Source organism: Phacochoerus africanus, chromosome 14 (genome assembly GCF_016906955.1).
Source record: "Phacochoerus africanus isolate WHEZ1 chromosome 14, ROS_Pafr_v1, whole genome shotgun sequence".
NCBI classification, from domain to species: domain Eukaryota; kingdom Metazoa; phylum Chordata; class Mammalia; order Artiodactyla; family Suidae; genus Phacochoerus; species Phacochoerus africanus.
Window position 1 is genome coordinate 42587272 of NC_062557.1, and position 21741 is coordinate 42609012.

The following is a 21741-nucleotide window of genomic DNA, read 5'->3' on the forward strand; positions in this document are numbered from 1 at the left end:
TCGCTGTTGTGATGAAGATTCAACCTCCAGCCCAGGAACTTACAAATGTCATGAGTGTGGCCAAATAAAACAAAGCAAAAAACTTTCCCCCTTAAAAGCTAAAGTCTCATGATATTAAGATTTAAAAGTACAAATTAAAAATTTTAATAACCGGGAGTTCCCGTCGTGGCGCAGTGGTTAATGAGTCTGACTAGGAACCATGAGGTTGCGGGTTCGGTCCCTGCCCTTACTCAGTGGGTTAACAATCCAGCGTTGCCGTGAGCTGTGGTGTAGGTTGCAGATGGAGCTTGGATCCCACGTTGCTGTGGCTCTGGTGTAGGCTGGTGGCTATAGCTCCGATTAGACCCCTAGCCTGGGAACCTCCATATGCCGAGGGAGCGGCCCAAGAAATGGCAAAAAGAGAAAAAAAAAAAAAAAGATTTGTGGCACAAATAAAACATAATCCAAGGAGCTCCCACTGAGGCACAATGGAATTGGCGGCGTCTCTGCAGTGCCAGGACAAAAGTCCAATTCCCACCCCAGTGGGTTAAAGGAAATGGTGTTGTCACAGCTGCACCTACGGCTTGGATCTGATCCCTGGCTTAGGAAACTCCCTATGTTGCAGAGTGGCCAAAAATGAGGGAAAAAAAAAAAAAAAAAAACAGAAAAAACCCATATTCTAAAGTTACGTAAAGGATGACTTAACTCAATAGACTACTTTGGAAAAGACAGATAACCAAATGAGAATATGTCAGATTAATGTGAAACAGTGTAAAGTAATAGGTATAGTATGATCCCAGCTTTCTGAAAAAGCATGTGTATTTAAGGAAGCACAGAAAAGTCAAAGACCAAGTACCCATCTGTTAAATGTGGGTATCTGTAAGACTCTGATCAGTGAGGCTTCCATTGATCATTTTATATTGTTTGAATGATGCAATGGGCACACTAAAAGAGAGAGGGGGAGAAACGAGAGTTTAAAAAAAAATTTTTTTTTAAAGAATTCTAGGACCAAGGAGAGAAAATCTAACTTACCTGGAATAGCAGACACTTCTGAGGCAGACTCTTTGCCATCATCTATTATCAAAATATCAGAATCTTCTATTGCTTCTGCTTCCACTTTACACCTTATACTCAAAGCAGTTTGTTTCTTCCTGGATGTTTTAGAAAATAAACCCTTGGAAGAATCTAGCTTTATCCCACTGGAGTTGTTTCTTTTGCCAAGCTCTTCTGGTTCCCCAATTATCTTTAATGGACTTCCTGAATACTCATTCGGTTTCTTTCTTTTGGATTTATGATTTTCCATTTCCACTCGTTTCCTTTTGGTTTCTTTTCGACTGACACTGAGCTCTAGTTGTGGGCTTTCTATTTGGGGAATTATAGAAATGCATGTGCTTACTAATCAACACAAAACAAATTTTAATACCCAATAATCTTAGTACCACTTTGAAATATCCAATAGCCTTATTACTACAAAATGAAAAGGCAAGAATCAAATGTGATATACTGAAAGCAAGCTGGATATCTTGTTATTTAGACTGCCTTTTGTACCGGCTATATAAACTGGCTCATCTAAGGCTTTCCTTAAATAAATTATTAATATTTTAACATAATTAAAGCTGTCTTGGGGTTGGCAACTCTAGAAGCTGTCAGGGGCTAACAGTGCATCGCACAAGATGCTTTACTTCAGTTTAATAACTCTCCCTGTCAATCATAAGCAACCTTCTCTCCATGGAGAACACTTCCAAGAATCAATGGCTAAGCTCTGTGTTTTCAACACGAAAGTGTTCATGGAAATGATAATTATCACTAACCTTGTTTAGGATGATACTCAGAAAGTACTTGGTGCTCAGTTCGTTTTTTTAGAAGCAAAGGGAAGTATTTCCTCAAAGAAAATTCGGGATTTGACCACCTAATTTCCTCCAGCAAAAGATTTCTTACTTCTTCAGTCAAATCTTTCCTTCTCCCCCTAAACTGTAATAAAAAATAAAATGCTCAATTAGACCCGCATCACCTATTAATCACAACACCACCAACTATTTTTTGTCTATAGTAAGTCTATGTCAATGTAGGATTAGCTTTAGTCCCTAAAAACAATCTCAATGGCAAAGCAGCACTTGCATAGCTTTAGAACGGCTTAGTTCATATTTTTATTGTTCGTTCTTTTCAACTAATTGTATTTTATATATATATTAGATTATAATGCTGACTTACACAGTATCCAAATGTGCTATATAATCTAATATTCTTTTGAAACTGGCCATCATTAATTCCTAAGATGCTTTTAAAATGCTAGGAGTATTTTAAAGAGATGTGTACTTCAATTGGGATTTACCTTCATAAACTGGATTCTAGGAGAAGATGAACTTTAGGCTACAACAGATAGCCAAAACTTTTTTCCCTCTGAAATACGTGAAGGAAACAACCTATAATGGATGACCCCTCTAAAACGTACCATAACAGCAGAATTATTACTTTTTGAATTTGAGTTCAATGTTGAAAATTCACCCAGAGCCATAACACATCTTGAGAGATCTATTACTTGAGTATTCAGGTCCTTAAGTTTAGTTAAGAGAGGACAAGTGGGTGGTTTCAAATGCCACAAATGGCACCCTAAAGAAAACCAGAAAAAGGATGTTAATTACCTTCATTCACATCCTTATCCATTTATCAAATGCCAAGTGAATAAACATGAAAAGACTAGACAACTACCTAGTTAACAAAAAAATACCAAACTCAAATGAATACACGGGAAACAAAATCCTCACCTCCAACAACTACAATTAATAAAAATTACCTGGTCTTCCCTTCCAATTATTAAAAATAAGCAAATATTAGCACATTCTCTTTTCCTTTGAAATCAATCTTGCTACTCCAGTTAAAAGTTTTCAGGGGTGGTTAGCATCATGAAATCCAGACTCTGTCACCTACTAGCCAGGCGAGCATCAGCATGATCCTAAACCTTAGTTTCTTCACCTGTAAACTGGGGGGTGACAAGTATAATACTCAACTTCCTAGAAATGCTATGGGGATTAAACTAAATATGCACATGAAGTGCTCATAAGAATGCCAAACAAGGAGTTCCCCTGGTGGCACAGCGCAAATGAATCCAACTTGGAACCATGAGGTTGTGTGTTCAATCCCTGGCCTCACCCAGTGGGTTAAGGATCTGGCGTTGCCGTGAGCTGTGGTGTAGGTCACAGACGCAGCTCAGATCCCGCATTGCTGTGGCTGTGGTGTAGGCCGGCAGCTGTAGCTCCGATTCAACCCCTAGCCTGGGAAGCTCCATATGCCATAGGTACGGCCCTAAAAAGTAAAAAAAAAAAAAAAAAGCCAAACAATAATCGATGTTCAACAATTTTTAAGGTTCTAAGAGAGAAGTCCTCTGTGCTTGCCTTGTCTGTCCATGTACAAACAGATTTGCTGGGCTTTACAGTAGTTCTCCTGTGAAAATGTGTTCATCAAAATCATAACTAACTAAACTGTGAGAAAATGCTATATAAAACTGAACTAGTAAAAGTAACAAGAAGGCCTTCATCAACTGAATGGCCAGTAGCAGCACTGGGAAAATGTAAAAATGGAATATTATTAGAAAGACTGACTGGGAAGTCCCCCATACAAAAGAGCCCACAGGGCACTAAACAAAACTCATACGCTATCAAGGTTAGAAACACAAGAAAAGAAACAGAACAAAGTGAACAATTCATGAGTGAAGGCAGTGCACCAAACCAAACCACAAACACAGCTAAGAAGACTATAACTTTTTGTGTTGACAGGAAAAAACAACACACACGCACACAAAAAAACCCCTCTAGGTAGGAACCATGACAAAGCAAAACTATAAGGCTTTGTACATTATCAGTAATTAAAAACTATATAAGTAAAGAAAGACTGTGGTTGCCACAGCACTTGACTCCAAAGAGAATTAGATTAGGATCAAGCTGGTACACCCCATGAGGTTTATGCAAACAGCGCTCCCGTGCACGAGGCACCTGAGGAGAGTGAACCAGAGGAATGAGGCACTGCTCCTTGTTACCAATCCCAGGAGATATTCCAGAAGATACTTCTGTGGTACTAAACAGCAAAAGCAAACAGATTTCCTTCAAATATTCAACAGCAGCGTGGACATGGGAGTTCCCGTCGTGGTTCACAGGTTATGAACCCAACTAGTATCCATGAGGATGCGGGTTCAATCCCTGGCCTCGCTCAATGGGTTAAAGGATCTGGCATTGCCATGAGCTGTGGTGTGGACCGCAGAGGTGGATCAGATCCCACACTGCTGTGGCTGTGGTGTAGGCTGGCAGCTGTAGATCCGATTCAGCCCCTAGGCTGGGAACTTCCATATGCAACGGGTGCAGCCCTAAAAAGCAAAAAACCAACAAAAACAGGAGTGGCCAAAGACAGGGCTGGAGCTTCTCTGAGAAAAGTCTTAAAGATGATCTCTCCACACACAGACCATGACTTAGGGCACAGCGTCTGTCTGGACAACATTGTTCACTTGAGGTCCCACACACGAGCCTGACCTCACCTGGCCTCAGGGGTGAAGGCTCAGGATGCCTTCAGCTTTCCTGACCCACCTCCTTCCTCAGTCCAAGGCTGGAGAGGATGAATCACTGCTTTAAATTCCCACTAGCATCCCCAGAAGAATTAAGCTTAAACCTTTGTCTCACCTTAAACCAACTTACATAATTTCATGCTACTTCTAGCATTTAAAAATATTCGAGGAGTTCCCGTTGTGGCGCAGTGGTTAACTAATCCGACTAGGAACCATGAGGTTGCGGGTTCGGTCCCTGCCCTTGCTCAGTGGGTTAAGGATCTGGCATTGCTGTGAGCTGTGGTATAGGTTGCAGACGCGGCTCGGATCCCGTGTTGCTGTGGCTCTGGTGTAGGCCGGTGGCTACAGCTCCGATTGGACCCCTAGCCTGGGAACCTCCATATGCCGCGGGATCGGCCCAAGAAATAGCAACAACAACAACAACAAAAGACCAAAAAAAAAAAAAAAAAATTCGATAGTAATAAACTCACCATCATCTTTTTGCTGAACATGAATGACTCTCTGGAAACTGGTACTCACTGCATTGTACACACCTAATGCAGCAGCTTTCTTTGCAATTTGTCGTTTCAACAAATCTGGCAAACCGCTCATGAGAAAGTCACGCTTTGCTTTAAACTGCACATCGCAGGCCTGAGACTTTTCAGACACATCTTGACTTTTAAGAAAATGATGTGAAGAAAAGGAGAGGTAAGGTTATAAATACTTAATAAAAAGTCTATCATGTTAAAAAATTAAATAAAAACAAGTATACACAGAAAAAAATGACTTGAAGGACATCCACCAAAATGTTAACAGAGGCTGTCTTCGAGTGCGGGTTTTTTTCCTTTTTTGTTTTAAAACATACATTTATAATACAATCAGAAAACAAAATCAGTGCCATATTTCTAAAAGTTAACATGAGAACTTCTAAAGTAATATTGTTTCCAATATAATAGCAAGAACCCTAGGGCCCTCAGCATTGATGTCTCAGTTTTACTCGGCTTATCTTGTATTGCAAACCAAAACAATCTTGACTTCAGTGGAAGGGGGATGATGGCGTGGTGGAGGGGAGAGCCTAGTGCTGGTATATGACAGCTTATAAAACCCTAGCCTGCCAAATAGAGAGTGAGAACTGGAATATTCTCTACAAGCAGAAACTTGGGTTGGTAATTTAAAATAGGCTACAAAAATGTCTCTTTTCTGTTTGAGGGAAATGAAGAAGATGAGATCAAAAGCCAGACTTGAGAGATTAATCCCAGAAAAGAGATGTCCATTTCTGACTATTAATTGGAGGGAAGGACTAAAAGAAGGGTGAAGTAGCTATCTTAGTGTGTGCCTACAGAAGTAGGTAAACTTTACGAAGGGGGTACAAAGTACGAATAAAAAATATACATGCTTTATATATGTTACACAGTATATATTGTAAACACAGGTAGATATACTTTTGGATGTGTGGATGTGTGTATTTCCTAGCTTTATCTACAGAGAAAGCCTAGAAGCTCTGATACCTCAGGAGCAATGTAACATAAGCATCTCCACTAAATGGAACCAGGGCTCCTTGGCTAAAAGTCCCATGACAGTCCTGGAGCAAGGAAAATCAAAGATGAGCCTGGAACATCTTCCTGCTCAAGAAAGTAAGAAATGCTCAATAAATGGGTATGCATCAAGGGGACAGAGAAACCAAGCTGAATGGCCAAATGAGAAACAATTTGAGCAATAAAATAAATAATATTAATGAATTAAAACTCAGAATAAAATAGGAATCCATGAGTAAATGAGTAAATAGATAAATGAGAGGAGATACAAAAGCACTTCCTTATAGAAGTCAGCTCACAAATAGAGACAGAATGACTGCAAGAGAGAACTACCATTTGACAATGACAGTAGCATGGCTAATTCAGGTGGAAGGCATTGGTGTCAAGGCTAATAACAGGAGGTTTGATGAGGAACAAGATATTGGCATTATCTTAGGATACCTTCCCACAAAATATTAATCAATTTCCAACGGAAAGGGTGAATCTAAGGTGGAGAGTTGGCAGATACCAACACATCCAGGTGATCAAGGTTGGCATCTTCCGGGGCGAATGTCAAGGTCATACATGCCTCTTTACATGAAGCATAACAACAAAGAGCAGGGCACTGTTTTTGTGGGATCCTGACAGGACTGTATGACCTAAGTCCCATCACAGGGAAACACCAGACAGACCCAGGCTGGGGGCCATCCATCCTATAGCATGTAAGGTCTGCATTCTTTAATAAAAATGGTCAGGGATGTGGGAAATCTTGAAGAAAGGGACATGGGGGTTCTCTGTCATATTCTGGCAACTTTTCTTAAAATTATTTCAACATAAATTATTTTTTAAATTCTTTCATGGTACTCAAATTTAGAAACATAAGAATAACTCCAAGAAATCTAACTATAAATGACCCAAAATTTGGAACTTTATTCCTTAAAACCATTCTGCTGGGTAAAGCAAATGCATATTAGATGAGAGCATTAAGTGAAATGGCAGACTGTGGGATCCAAAATTTAAAAAAAAAATCATATTTCTAAAAACTAGAAATCAACAAGAGGAAATTAAAATATCATTACAGTAATATTAAATACCTGAAATACTTAAAAGATAAATTTAACACAACATGTACAAAATCTCTATACTCTATACTGAAAAACCAAAGAACGCTAATAAAAGAAATTAAAAACTTAGAGATATATACCATGTTCTTGGATCAGACAACTCAGTATGGTTAGGGTATCAATTACCTCCAAATAATTTAAAAATTTAACGAAACCATCATCAAAATCCCAGCAGACTTCTACATGAATGTTCATAACAGCTTTATTCACAGTAGCTTAAAACCAACAAACCAAATATCTACTCCACAGGTAAAAAGTGGTATATCCATATAACAGAATAGTACTTAGCAAAAATAAAACAATGAAATACATATATTTGACATGAATAAACCTCAAAACCATCATACTGAGTGAAGGAAGCCAAAGAAAAAAGAGTGTATATCTATGATTTCACTAACATAGAATTCTAGAAAATACAAATTAATATACAGAAAATACAAATTAATATGACTGAAGCTGGGACTAGAAAGAGGAGTGGACTGCAAAGGAGCTTGAGGAGAATTTGGGAGGGGAAGAGAAATAAATCAGTGTCTTTACAGTAGCTGTGGTGATTTTCACTGTGTATACAACTGACAAAATTCACTAAATTGTATGCCTTAAATATAGTTGACTGTATATAAATTAAACCGCGATAAAATATAAAATTTGATTAAAAAAAGAAAAACCCACACTCATTAGAAACCTAGGAGAATGGCTAAAATTAAAAAGTCTGGTAACGCCGAGTGCTGGCAAGAATGTGCAGCAACTGCCATTTTCACATACTGCTGGTGGGAATGTAAGATGACCAACCTCCGGGGAATACAGCTGGGCAGCTTCTTATGTGAAACACGCACCTACCTTACGATAGGGTAATTCCACTTCTAAGAATCTACGCAAGACAAATAAGAACACTTGTCCACACATGTGTATAGGAATGATCATAGCAGCCTTATTAACAATAGCCAAATACTGGAAACTATCCATCATAAAACGGTCATTAATAAAAGAATACACAAATGGTGGTATACTATTTGGCAGTAAGAAGAACAGACTTCTACTGATACTGCAATATTTCTTTGACTGGAAGAAGTGTACCTCCTGTATGATTTCCTGTTTCTATGAAATTCTAGAAAAGGCAAATCATATGAACAGAAAGCAGGTCGGACGTTGCATAGCTTTGGCAGTGGAAGGCAGAGATTAACTGCAAAGAGGCTCAAGGGAAATTCTGAGTGATGAAATGTTCTCTATCTTCATTGCGGTGACAATTACATAGCTGTGTACATTTGCTAAACCTCAAACTGTTTACTTAATATGGGTGAATATAACTGATTGCATATTATACCTGAATAAAGTTGATTTTTTGAATTATTTTAAATGTATGTTTTTTATGTACTAAGCAAAAGCAGTTAGACACAAAAATATACACATAGAAAGTTTATGGGCAGTTCTAAAGAGACAGGACTAACCAATGGCAATGGAAATCAAACTAATCAATGTAAGAGAAATCTGAACAGTGGTGTCCTTTTGTTGTGGTGGTGCTGGTGGGGATACAGAAAAAGAGTCAGTGACCGTTGTTTAGGAGTAAAAGAAAGATGTGGTATCTTTTTTTTTTCCTTTTTTGGCCATCTCACAGCACATGGAGTTTCCAGGCCAGGGATCAGATCCAAGCCACAGTGGAGGCCTAAGCCGCACCTGCAGAAATGCTGGATCCTTAACCCATTGGGCCAGGCTGGGGATCAAACCCAGGTCCCACTGCTCCAAAGATGTCACCCGTGCTGTCGAAGTACTGATACTGTTGCGCCACAAACCTGACATAGTGTGTTTATCAAAACTGTATGCTTGGAGCTCCTGTTGTGGCTCGGGAGGCTAAGAATACAACAAGGATCTATGAGGAGGTGGGTTTGATTCCTGTCCTCACTCAGTGGGTTAAGGATCTAGTGTTGCTGCGAGCTGCGGCACAGGTGGAAGATGTGGCTTGGATCCCGCATTGCTGTGGCTGTGGTGTAGGCCGGCAGCTGCAGCTCTGATTTGACCCCTAGACTGGGAACCTCCATATGCCACAGGTGCAGCCCTAATAAAAAAAATAAAATAAAATACTGTATGCCTAAGATTTGTGCATTTAATAATATGTAATTATACCTCAATAAAATTGAAACAGGAAAAATAAATAAATAAAAACTGAATTCATGATGTCCCTAAACCTGGTCTTCCTCCATCGTGCCACCCACTGGCAGAGCCCAGAATCTGTGTGCCTTCCTTTTCACCTTCCCCTCCCCTCCACCCCCACCCCCCATGTCCAATTAATCATCAGGGCTTTTAAATTTATCTCCTAATCACAACAGATACTGCGGAAATACAAACAACCGTAAGAGAATATTATGAATAACTGTATCCCAACAGATTTGACAACCTAGAAGAAATGGACACTTTCTAGAGACGTATACTCTGTCAAAACTGAATCAAGAAGAAACTGATCAACTGAACAGACCTATCACTAGAAATGAAATTGAATATGTCATAAAAACACTCCCTACAAATAAAAGTCCAGGACCAGATGGCTTCACGGGCAAATTTACCAAACATGTAAAGAGGAACTTACACCCATCCTCCTTAAACTTTTCCAAAAGGTTGAAGAAGAAGGAACGCTCCCAAAGACATTCTATGATGCCACTAACATCCTAATTCCAAAACCAGACAAAAATAGCACAAAAAAGAAAACTATAGGAGTTCCCGTCGTGGCCCAGTGGTTAACGAATCCTGCTAGGAACCATGAGGTTGTGGGTTTGATCCCTGGCCTTGCTCAATGGGTTAAGGATCCAGTGTTGCCACGAGCTGTGGTATAGGTTGCAGACGCAGCTTGGATCCCGTGTTGCTGTGGCTCTGGCGTAGGCTGGTGGCTACAGCCCCAATTAGACCCCTAGCCTGGGAATCTCCATAAGCCGCAGGATCGGCCCAAGAAATGGCAAAAAGACAAAAACAAAACAAAACAAAATAAAAAAAAACTATAGGCCAATATCTTTGACGAATATAGATGCAAAAATTCTCAACAAAATTTTAGCCAACTGAATCCAACAACACATAAAAAAGCTCATACATCATCGACCAAGTGGGATTCATCCCAGGTTCACAAAGATGGTTCAACATAATACAAACCAATCAACGTCATACACCACATTAACAAAAGACAAGTCAAAAACCACATGATCATCTCAATAGATGCAGAGAAAGCATTTGACAAAGTCCAACATCCATTCATGATAAAAACTCTCACCAAAGTGGGTAGCGAGGGAACATATCTTAACGTAATAAAAGCCATTTATGACAAACCTACAGCAAATATAATACTCAATGGAGAAAAGCTGAAAGCCTTCCCACTAAAATCTGAAACAAGACAAGGATACCCACTCTCAGCACTGTTATCCAACATAGTATTGGAAGTCCTAGCCACAGGAATCAGACAAAAGAAATAAAAGGTATCCAAAGGGAGTTCCCTTCCTGGCGCAGTGGTTAACGAATCCGACTAGGAACCATGAGGTTGAGGGTTCGGTCCCTGCCCTTGCTCAGTGGGGTAACGATCCGGCGTTGCCGTGAGCTGTGGTGTAGGTCGCAGACGCGGCTCGGATCCCGCGTTGCTGTGGCTCTGGCGTAGGCCGGTGGCTACAGCTCCGATTCAACCCCTAGACTGGGAACCTCCATATGCCACGGGAGCAGCCCAAGAAATAGCAAAAAGACAAAAAATAAATAAATAAATAAATAAAATAAAAAATAAAAGGTATCCAAATTGGAAGAAAAGAGGTAAAATTGTCACCGTATGCAGATGACATGATACTATGTATAGAAAACCCTAAGGACCCAACCCAAAAATTCCTCAAACTGATGAGCAAATTCAGTAAAGTAGCAGGATGTAAGATTAACATCTAGAAATCAGTCACATTTCTGTACACTAACAATGAAATATTAGAAAATGAATACAAAAATACCTTTTAAAATTGCACCCCAAAAAAATCAAATACCTGGGAATAAACCTGACCAAGGAGGTGAAAGACTTATATGCTGAGAACTACGAAACATTCATCAAGGAAATTAAAGAGGATTCAAAGAAATGGAAAGATATTCCCTGCTCCTGGGTTGGAAAAATTATTATTATAAAAATGGCCATACTACCCAAGGCAATCTACAGATTCAATGCAATTCCTATCAAAATTACCCATGACATTTTTCACAGAACTAGGACAAACAATCCAAAAATGTATATGCAAACAAAAAAGACCCAGAATTGCTAAAGCATTCCTGAGGAACAAGAAGCAAGCAGGAGGCATAACTCTCCCAGACTTCAGGCAATATCACAAAGCCATAGTAACAAAGACAGGATGGTACTGGTACCAAAATAGATACACAGATCAATGGAACAGAATAGAGAACCCAGAAAAAACCTGGACACCTACGGTCAATTAATCTTCGACAAAGGAGGCAAGAATATAAATGGGAAAAAGACAGTCTTTTCAGGAAGTGGTGCTGGGAAACCTGGAGAGCTGCATGCAAAGCAATGAAACTAGAACACACCCTCACACCATGCACAAAAATAAACTCAAAATGGCTTAAAGACTTAAATGTAAGACAAGACACCATCAAACTCTTGGAAGAGAACACAGGCACAACATTCTCTGACATCAACCTTACAAATGTTTTCTCAGGTCAGTCTCCCAAAGCAACAGAAATAAAAGCAAAAATAAGCCAGTGGGGCCTAATCAAACTGACAAGCTTTTGCACAGCAAAGGAAACCATAAAAAAAAAAAAACCAAAAAGACAACTTACATAATGGCAGAAAACAGCTTCAAATAATGCAACAGACAAGAGCTTAATCTCTAAAATATACAAACAACATATACAACTCAAAAGCAAAAAAGCCAACAACCCAATTGAAAAATGGGCAAAAGACCTGAACAGACATTTCTCCAAGGAAGATACACAGATGGCCAACAAGCACATGAGAAAATGCTCAACAGCACTGATTATTAGAGAAATACAAATCAAAACTACCATGAGGTACCACCTCACACCAGTCAGAATGGCCATCATTAATAAGTCCACAAATAACAAATGCTGGAGGGGGTGTGGAGAAAAGGGAGCCCTCCTGCACTGCTGGTGGGAATGTAAATTGGTACAATCGTGGAGAACAGTATGGAAGTACCTTAGAAAACTACACATAGAACTACCATATGATTCAGCAATCCCACTCTTGGGCATATGTCTGGAGGTAACTTTCCTTAAAAAAGACACATACACCTACATGTTCATTGCAGCACTATTCACAATAGCCAAGACATGGAAACAACCTAAATGTCCATCAACAGATGATTGGATTAAGAAGATGTGAGTGAGTGAGTGAGTGTGTGTGAGTGTGTGTGTGTGTGTGTGTGTGTGTGTGTGTGTGTGTGTACACAAACACAATGGAATACTACTCGGCTGTAAAAAAGAAAAAATAATGTCATTTGCAGCAACATGGATGGAACTAGAGACTCCCATGCTATGTGAAGTAAGTCAAAGTGAAAGACAAATACCATATGATTTCACCTACATCTGGAATCTAATATACGGCACAAATGAACCTTTCCACAGAAAAGAAAATCATGGACATGGAGAATAGACTTGCGGTTGCCAAGGGGGAGGGGGAGGAGGAAGGAATGGGATGGACTAGGAATTTGGGGTTAACAGATCCAAACCATTGCCTTTGGAATGGATAAGCAATGAGATCCTGCTGTATAGCACTGGGAACTACATCTAGTCACTTACGACAGAGCATGGTAATATGAGAAATATGTATACAAGTATGTGTGACCTTGCTGTAGAAAATTGACAGAACACTGCAAACCAGTTATAATGGGAAAAAAAATTATTAAAAAAAAGAAAAAAGAAATTTATCTCCTAAAATCGTTTCATACATCATCTCCAACACCTGAGTCCACACCTCCACCATCTCACACCCAGACTCTTGCGTCCACACTAATCCCTCCACCATCCCATTCTTTGTACAATAGCCAAATTAAGCCAGCAGTCATACTGAACTTTCAAAATCCAAATGTTTATGTCCATGCTCAGGTTTAAAGCGCTCTGACTGCCTCTCACTGCTCTTGGTATAACAACAAAATTCTTACGAGCTAAAGGCCCCACTACGTGGGCTGGCAGCCACCTCTCCAGCTTAATCCCACATCCCTTTCACTCCTGCTTTCCATCCTCAGGTCACAGGGGCATTCCCTCAACATCCTGGATTTACCATGCCCCTTCCTGCCATAGGGACTGTGTGGACTGGTCCCTGTGGCTGGAACACTGCTCCTTCCCATGACGAACTCCTGCTCATCCTTCTGTTCAGATGTCATTTCCTCAGCAAATCCTTTCTTGACCAGACGAAATCTACTTAATACCAACTTTTACTAGACCTTTGTACCTCTCCTTAACACAACTGCAATTTTTCATTAGTTGGCCCAATTAATGTTTAATCATAGATTGCCTTTCCTCCAGAGTGTAAGCCTCATGAGGACAGGGAACGTGTCATTCTCCACAATATTCCTAGAATCAAAAATAGTGCCTGGTCCACAGTAGGTATTTAAATATTTACTAAGTTCATAAATCAGCTCTTTGGTGTTTTGTATTTGCTCGTTTTTTCACATTTTGTCTAGAGATGGTCATAAAATATTTGCAAAAGACCAAGATCTTCAAATTGCAGTTGTACGTGCTCAATATTGTCCTCTAAAATGGATTTATTAAAGCTTCAAGTGATAACTTACATGCTTTCTCATCAAAGTAAATGAATAAGTAAAAAATACATTCCATAAAATACTTTTGGCATTTTAAAATTTTTATCAGACTGACCTGCTTTCATCAAAACCAAGGACAGGATCAGCTGCTTTTTGAGTCTTTCTAGTAAGAAATAAAGGTGCGACTTTCATTTTTCCTTAGAAAAACAAATACTTAGGTTAGTTTCAAGGTTTATCATCCCCACTTACCTCCAACTACTTTCTGAACTCCTTAGAAACTATTTTAATTAAAAATTTTTCCAAAAATTTTCCATATAATGAGCTGGTCTCTCAACCTGGCGATATCAGTATCAGAATCTCCTGAAGAGTTTTAAAAACTACACTATTGATTCCCACCTCTGGAGATTCTTAGTCAGTATGTCCAGGGAAGAACCTAAAGATTTAAAAAGTTTTTAAATTTACCCAGATGACTTTGATGATCAGTAAGGTTTGGGACCCACCAAGTTAACTGAGGCTAAATAGATACAAAGAAATGCAATAACTTAAAATACACTCAGTTACCCATTGTAAAACTCTTCACTATATTATATAACTTTACTCATTAAAATAGAAATATTTAATATAATTAAGAGGTTATATTTTCTAAAGATGAGATGAAATTAAAAGGATATTAAATTAAAATTCAGAACAATATAATCCCTCCCAACATTCGAATGTGCATCAACAACGTTATCAAATCTGATTACCAGGGACTTTTTTAGAAGTCTTGTTAAGTTTTTTTCCTAGCACATCATTCAGACACTGAAGTTTCTTCTGATTTTTCTCAGGATGCTTTAAAGAGGTAGGACTTGAATCTATTATTATTACAGAGTCCTAAGATAGAATAAGAATTAAAAAAAATTTTTAACAACATACAATTAGGGTTACTAAAATTTCAAAAGGATTACAGTGCTAGAAGCTACCAAGAAGATAATTACATCAGCAACTCCATAAATATATCCCTGTCACAAACTATCTGATATAAAAAATACATGATCTGGGAAGTTCCCATTGTGGCTCAGCGGTAAGGAGCCTGACTGGAATCCATGAGGATGCTGGTTCAATCCCTGGCCTCACTCAGTGGATTAAGAATATGGCGTTGCCATGAGCTGTGGTACAGGCCGGCAGCTCTAGCTCCAATTTGACCCCTAGCCAGGGAACTTCCATGTGCCTCAGGGGCAGCCCTAAAAAACAATATATGTATGATATGAATGGCAGTAGTCTGTGCTTGTTATCATACAAGTTCACATTTTCGAAGAGCAGATTTATGATGACCATGGGATTTTTTTTTCTTTTCTTTCTTTTTTTGCTGCACTTGCGGCACGTAGAAGTTCCCAGGCCAGGGATCAAACCTGTGCCACAGCAATGACAATACCGAATCCTCAATCCACTGAGCCACCAAGGAACTCCCCGTGGGTTTTCTCTCTTAAAGAAGCAACTAGGAGTTCCTGTTGTGGCTCAGCAGGTTAAGGACATGATGTTGTCTCTGTGAGGATGCAGTTCAACCCCTGGCCTCGCTCAGTGGGATAAGCATCTGGCATTGCTGCAAGATTGGCGCAGTTTTCGGATGCAGCTAAGATCCGGTGTTGCCATGCCTGTGGCATAGGTCTCCGCTGCAGCTCTGATTCAACCCCCAACCTAGGAACTTCCATATGCTGCGAGTGTGGCCATGAAAAGTACATTCTTTCTACCTTATAATTTGATAATGGTTTCCTTCTCCCATTTCAAACAGCAGAAGAGATCAGAATTATGTCAATAAGCATATGTAATACTTACCTCTGTTTCTGACCTTTCAGGAAGCGTCTGATGTCTAGATGAACGTCTTAAAGGTGTCACCATTTCTTCAGTAGCTTTTGACCTACTAATGCGTAAGGCTTTTGCTTTTTCAATCAATTGTTTTGCTTTTGATACATTTTTTGAAGCACTGCTTACCTAAACACAAATGTGAAATAATAATTAAGGTTACTGGCAAACATTTTATATTTAATAACAGAAAAAAAGACAAAAGGCAAAACTTTAAAGACAGTAAAAAGATCAGTGGCTGCCACAATTTAAGGGAAAGGAAGGGATGAACAAGCAGAGCACAGAGGATTTTTAAGGCAGTGAAACTACTCTGTATGGTACTACAATGGTGGATACATGTCATTATACACTTGTCTAAACCCACAAAATGTACAACACCGAGAGTGAACCTTAATTTTTTTCTTTTTTTGTCTTTTTAGGGCTGCACCCACAGAATATGGAAGTTCCCAGGCTAGGGTTGAATTGGAACTGTAGCTGCAGGCCCACACCACAGCCACAGCAACCCCGGCTGAGCAAGACCAGGGATCGAACTTGCATCCTCATGGTTACTAGTCAAGTTCATTACTGCTAAGCCAATAATGAGAACTCCAAGAGTGAACCTTAATTTAAACTATGGACACTGGGTGTTAATGATGTGTTAATGTAAGTTTATCAATGAAAACAAATGTACTATTCTGATATTGATAGTGGGAGGGCCTATGTTATGTGTCAGCAGGGGCTACATGGGAAATCTCTACCTTCTGCTCAATTTTATTTTTTGTTTTTTAGTCTTTTTTTTTTTGCTTTTTCTAGGGTCGCTTCCCACGGCATATGGAGGTTTCCAGGCTAGGGGTCTAATAGGAGCTGTAGCCACCAGCCTAAGCCAGAGCCACAGCCACATAGGATCTGAGCCGCGTCTGCAACCTACACCACAGCTCACGGCAATGCCGGATCCTTAACCCACTGAGCGAGGCCAGGGATCGAACCCACAACCTCATGGTTCCTAGTCAGATTTGTTAACCACTGTGCCACGACAGGAACTCCTTCTGCTCAATTTTGTCATGAACCTAAAACTGTTCTAAAAAATGATGTCTGGAGTTCCCATCGTGGCTCAGCGGTTAACGAACACAGCTAGCATCCACGAGGACTTGGGTTCAATCCCTGGCCTCAGTCAGTGGGTTAAGGATCTGGCGTTGCTGTGAGCTATGGTGTAGGTCGAAGACGCAGCTCAGATTGTGCACTGCTGTGGCTGTGTGTGACCAGCAGCTACAGCTCCAATTCGACCCCTAGCTTGAGAACCTCCATATGCCGTGGGTGGGGCCCTAAAGAAACAGAAAGTCAGAAGAAAAAAAAAAGTCCATTAAATATATGTATAACAGAAAAATATAGCCACAGGTAACAATAAAAGACCACCCAAAATGGTTATTCAAGGCTCTTGGCAAGGAGATGAAATTAAGATGTGTCTAGTTATCTTGATTTTCCTTTCATACTTGAAATCTCTTCAGATAAATAGAATTATATTTGTGAAAAACACTCAGAAAGATGACTGTAGTAGAAGTCTGCATACATGAGAATTATTGGTTATTTCCCATCATTTTCATGGCATCTATTCTTTGACTTCATTCACTTTGAGGCTGAATCCTTTGGAGAGAGGTTGAAAGGTAGCACAAAGAGCACTAGATAACAATAAATTCTGACCTCCATGAGTTCTCCTCATGGCATGGCGGAAATGAATCCAAGAACCATGAGGTTGTGGGTTCGATCCCTGGCCTTGATCCGTGGGTTAAGGATCCAGCGTTGCTGTGGCATAGGTCAGCGGCTGCCGCTCAGATTAGACCCCTAGCCTGGGAACGTCCATAGGCCGTGGGTGCGGCCCTAAAAACAAAAACAAAAGACAACAAGCCAAAAAAAAGGAGTTCCTGTCGTGGCTCAGTGGTTAATGAATCCGACTAGGAACCATGAGGTTGCGGATTCGATCCCCGGCCTTGCTCAGTAGGGTAAGGATCCGGTGTTGCTGTGAGCTGTAGTGTAGGTCTCAGACATGGCTTGCATTTGCGTGGCGGTGGCTCTGGCGTAGGCCAGTGGCTACAGCTCCGATGAGACCCCTAGCCCGGGAACCTCCATATGCTGCTAGAGCGGCCCAAGAAATAGCAAAAAGACCAAAAAAAAAAAAAAAAAAGAAAAAAAAAAAGAAAGAAAAGCCAAAAAGAAGTCTGGCCTCCAGGTTTAGCACTGCCATTGATGCACTAAGTGATCTGTATATTAAAATATTATCTTCCAGATAATGTGTTTTGTATATTCTGAGTTCTACAGATTTTTACATTTGGATTAAGAACACAAAGCAGGAGTTCCCGTCGTGGTGCAGTGGTTAACGAATCCGACTAGGAACCATGAGGTTGCGGGTTCGGTCCCTGCCCTTGCTCAGTGGGTTAACGATCCGGCGTTGCTGTGAGCTGTGGTGTAGGTTGCAGACGCAGCTCGGATCCCGCGTTGCTGTGGCTCTGGTGTAGGCCGGTGGCTACAGCTCCGATTAGACCCCTAGCCTGGGAACCTCCATATGCCGCAGGAGCGGCCCAAGAAATAGCAGGAAAAAAAAAAAAAAAAGAACACAAAGCAAGCGGAGTTCCTTCTATAGTGCAGTGAGTTAAGGATCTGGCTCAGGTCACACCTGCAGCTCAGATTCAATCCCTGGCCTAGGAACTTCCATATGCTAAGAATGTGGTTTAAAAAAAAAAAAAAAAAAGAGGGGGAAAAAGAAGATTGCCAGAAATAATCTAAATGTCCATTGACAGAGCACATCCAGAGAAAACCATAATTTAAAAGGACAACATGGAGTTCCCACTGTGGCTCAGGGAAAACAAATCCAACCAGTATCCATGAGGATCTGGGTTCAATCCATGGCCTCACTCAGTGGTTAAAGATCCACTGTTGCCATGAGCTGTGGCGAAGGTCACAGAAGTGGCTCAGACCCAGCATTGCTGTGGCTGTGCTATGGCCAGCAGCTGCAGCTCCAATTTGACTCCCAGCCCGGGAACTTCCATATGACACAAGTGCGGCCCTAAAAAGCAAAAAAAAAAAAGACAACATGCACCCCTATGTTCACATCAGTACTATTTACAATTGCCAAGACATGGAAGCAAACTAAATGTCCATCAACGGATGAACAGATGAAAAAGATGTGATTGTACACACACACATACATAGACACACACAGAATGGAATACTCAGCCATAAAAAGAATGAAATAATGCCATTTGCAGCAACATAGATAGACCCAAAGATTTTCATCCTAAGAGAAGTAACTCAGAGAGAGAAAGACAAATACCATGATATCACTTATATGTGGAATCTAAAAAAAAAAAAAATGCTACAGATGAAACTTACATACAAAACATAAGCAGACCCACAGATACAGAAAATAAATTTCTGGTTAACAAGGGGGAAAGAGGGTGGTGGAGGGGGATAAATTAGGAGTTTAAGATTAACATATACACACTACTATATATAAAATACATAACCAAGGATCTACTGTATAGCATAGAGAATGCTACTCAATATTTTGTAATAACCTATAAGGGAAAACAATATGAAAAAAACAGATATATATGTATGTATAAATCAATCACTTTGCTGCACATCTGAAAATAACATTGTAAATCAACTATACTACACCATAAAAAACTAAATTAAAAATAAAAATAAACAGGAGCTTCCATTGTGGTGCAACGAGATCAACAGCAGCTTGGGTAGTGCTAGGACACGGGTTCAATCCCTGGCCTGGCACAGTGGATCCAGCACTATTGCAGCTTGGTTCACTGCTGCGGCTCAGATCTGATCCCTGGCCAGGGAGCTCCACGTGCCATGGCGCAGCCCAAAAAAATAAAAAAGAAAAATAAACAAACAAATACAGACAAAAAAGTGGGTCACCACTAGAGAGAAGGAGAAAGAAAATGAAAGAGTTTTCCCTTTGAATTTATAAACTACTCTTTTCTTAAAACAAGTATTTACTGTTTTTTAAAACTTTTATGATGTCTTTAAAAAACATTAAAAAGAATAGGCATAGATATTCAAAACATAAAGAAGGTTAGGAATATTAAAGATTTGCTTTATACTATCAGTGTGACAGATTTCTGCTGTTTTGCTAGCAAAATTTTTGACAGGCTGATGAACTTTAAGATAAATTAGTATTCAAAATGATCCACCTAAATTAGCCACCTCAGTTATTGAAACAGTTAACAAAGAGATAGATTTTAGTGAATGTGTGAAAAAAAATACATGCACTTTGGCAAGTAGTTCCGCTATTATTTGAAATCTGTTTTTCATTCAGCAGAAATTGGCACAACACTGAAAATCAACTATAATTTTAAAATAAAGAAAAAAAAATTTTTGCTAATAGTTATTTTTCTTTTTTTTTTTATCTGTTTTTTTTAGGGCTGCACCCATGGCATATGGAGGTTCCCAGGCTAGGGGTCAAATGAGAGCTGTAGCTGCTGGCCTACCCCACAGCCACAGCAACTCCAAATCGGAGCCACATCTGCAACCTATACCACAGCTCACAGCAACGCCAGATCCTTAAGCCACTGAGTGAGGCCAGGGATGGAACCCGCATCCTCATGGATGCTAGTCAGATTCGTTTCCGCTGAGCTACAACAGGAACGCCTAATAGTTATTTTTCTGATAAAAGTTTTTTAAAGTTCATATTTATAAAAAACAGAAAACAGAAACACCAAGAAAATTAACATCAACCATAATCCTAACACCTCGAAAAACAGTCATTTCCAACCCCCTCCTTTCTCAACTAGCTGCCCACCCTTCCAGGTCTTACTTGGTTACTCCTGACTCCATCAGGCACGCCCATCTCACAGCTCCCTACTCTCTCCCTACTTATCAGCCTTCCCCCTCCTCTCAGCTTAAATTCCACCATATATCACGGCAACAACGCTTAAAAATGTTTTGACCTCCCTTGGAGACAATGTCCTTCAAAATAAGGTCAAATATCATTATTGTATCATCAGAGTAATAAGCATAGTACTTAAAGGCTGTAAGTAGTCAAAAAAAAAAAAAAAAGATAGCTGTTAAATAAAAACAAGAGATACCAACTTTTTGTGGCAGTGGCTTTCACCCAAGGATTCTATCAGAATCAACTTGGAGGCTTTTTCAAAGCACATACACTTGTACCTACTCCCGCCCTGGAGAGAATCTAGTTAGTTTTCTCAAGGAGGGTCTAAGCAGCTTACCCTGCAAAAGCAGCTAAACTATTCTTATATATTCTACCTTTTCCCTTAGGATAGTAGCTTTCAACTCAGGGTGATTTTTCCCTCCAGGGGATATTCAGCAATGTCTGGCAATATTTTGGGTTGTCATAGCTGGGGGAGCTGGAGTGCTACTGGTATCTCGTGGGTAGAACCCAGAGTCACTGGTAAACATCCTATAATGCACAAGACCATCCCCACAACAAAAAAATTAACCAGTTCATAATGATAACAGTACCAAGGTTGAGAGACTCCCATTTTTCAGCCTCTCATCTATAGAAATTAACCAAAAATTCAATCATGCTTGTTTTAATAAGCAGCCTTAAGGAAAATAACTGGACCATATCTCTAAGAAAACTTTTTCTAAGTAACCTACACTGTCTTTACCAATTGCTTTCATCTCACGGTAAGATATGCTGATCTCTTAATAAGCCAACTATAGGAATGAAATAACAGTGAGAAACAATACATAACCAGCCTATGAAATATGTGAATCTTCTTTTGGCCTCTTCCTTCCTAGTTATTTTAGAAAAAAGAATATCAGTTACAGAACTTCCTAATATTTCAATTACCTTTCTAGGCTGAGTCATAAAATCTTCATCAGCTGCTTCAGATTTCTTAGATCTTTTCTTAGATTTTTTCTTAGATTTTTTGGGAGTACTAATTCTGGTAAATTTCATTCTGAAAAAGAAAAAACAAAAAAAAAAGCAAAAAGATACTCAGAAACACTTTCATGGTTATAATGTAGAAGAATTTCAAATAACTATAGCAAATAACCAACCAGGG

General features: G+C 39.7%; 1 protein-coding gene across 4 annotated transcripts in view; it reads right to left on the minus strand.

Moving 5' to 3' along the window:
• Positions 1 to 21741, minus strand: part of ATAD5 (ATPase family AAA domain containing 5) — a 44710-nt gene that overhangs the window by 17075 nt on the left and 5894 nt on the right. For all 4 annotated transcript variants that reach the window (XR_007131911.1, XM_047758338.1, XM_047758337.1 and 1 more), the window contains exons 3-10: positions 21528 to 21636; positions 15698 to 15853; positions 14629 to 14755; positions 13998 to 14079; positions 5002 to 5186; positions 2432 to 2589; positions 1791 to 1950; positions 1012 to 1341 (exon numbers count right to left, since the gene is read on the minus strand). Coding sequence is in view for 3 of the 4 variants with exons in the window: in XM_047758338.1 (XP_047614294.1) it covers positions 1012 to 1341; positions 1791 to 1950; positions 2432 to 2589; positions 5002 to 5186; positions 13998 to 14079; positions 14629 to 14755; positions 15698 to 15853; positions 21528 to 21636 (1307 nt within the window). In the remaining variant the exon portion in view is untranslated. The remainder of the gene's footprint in view (positions 1 to 1011; positions 1342 to 1790; positions 1951 to 2431; positions 2590 to 5001; positions 5187 to 13997; positions 14080 to 14628; positions 14756 to 15697; positions 15854 to 21527; positions 21637 to 21741) is intronic.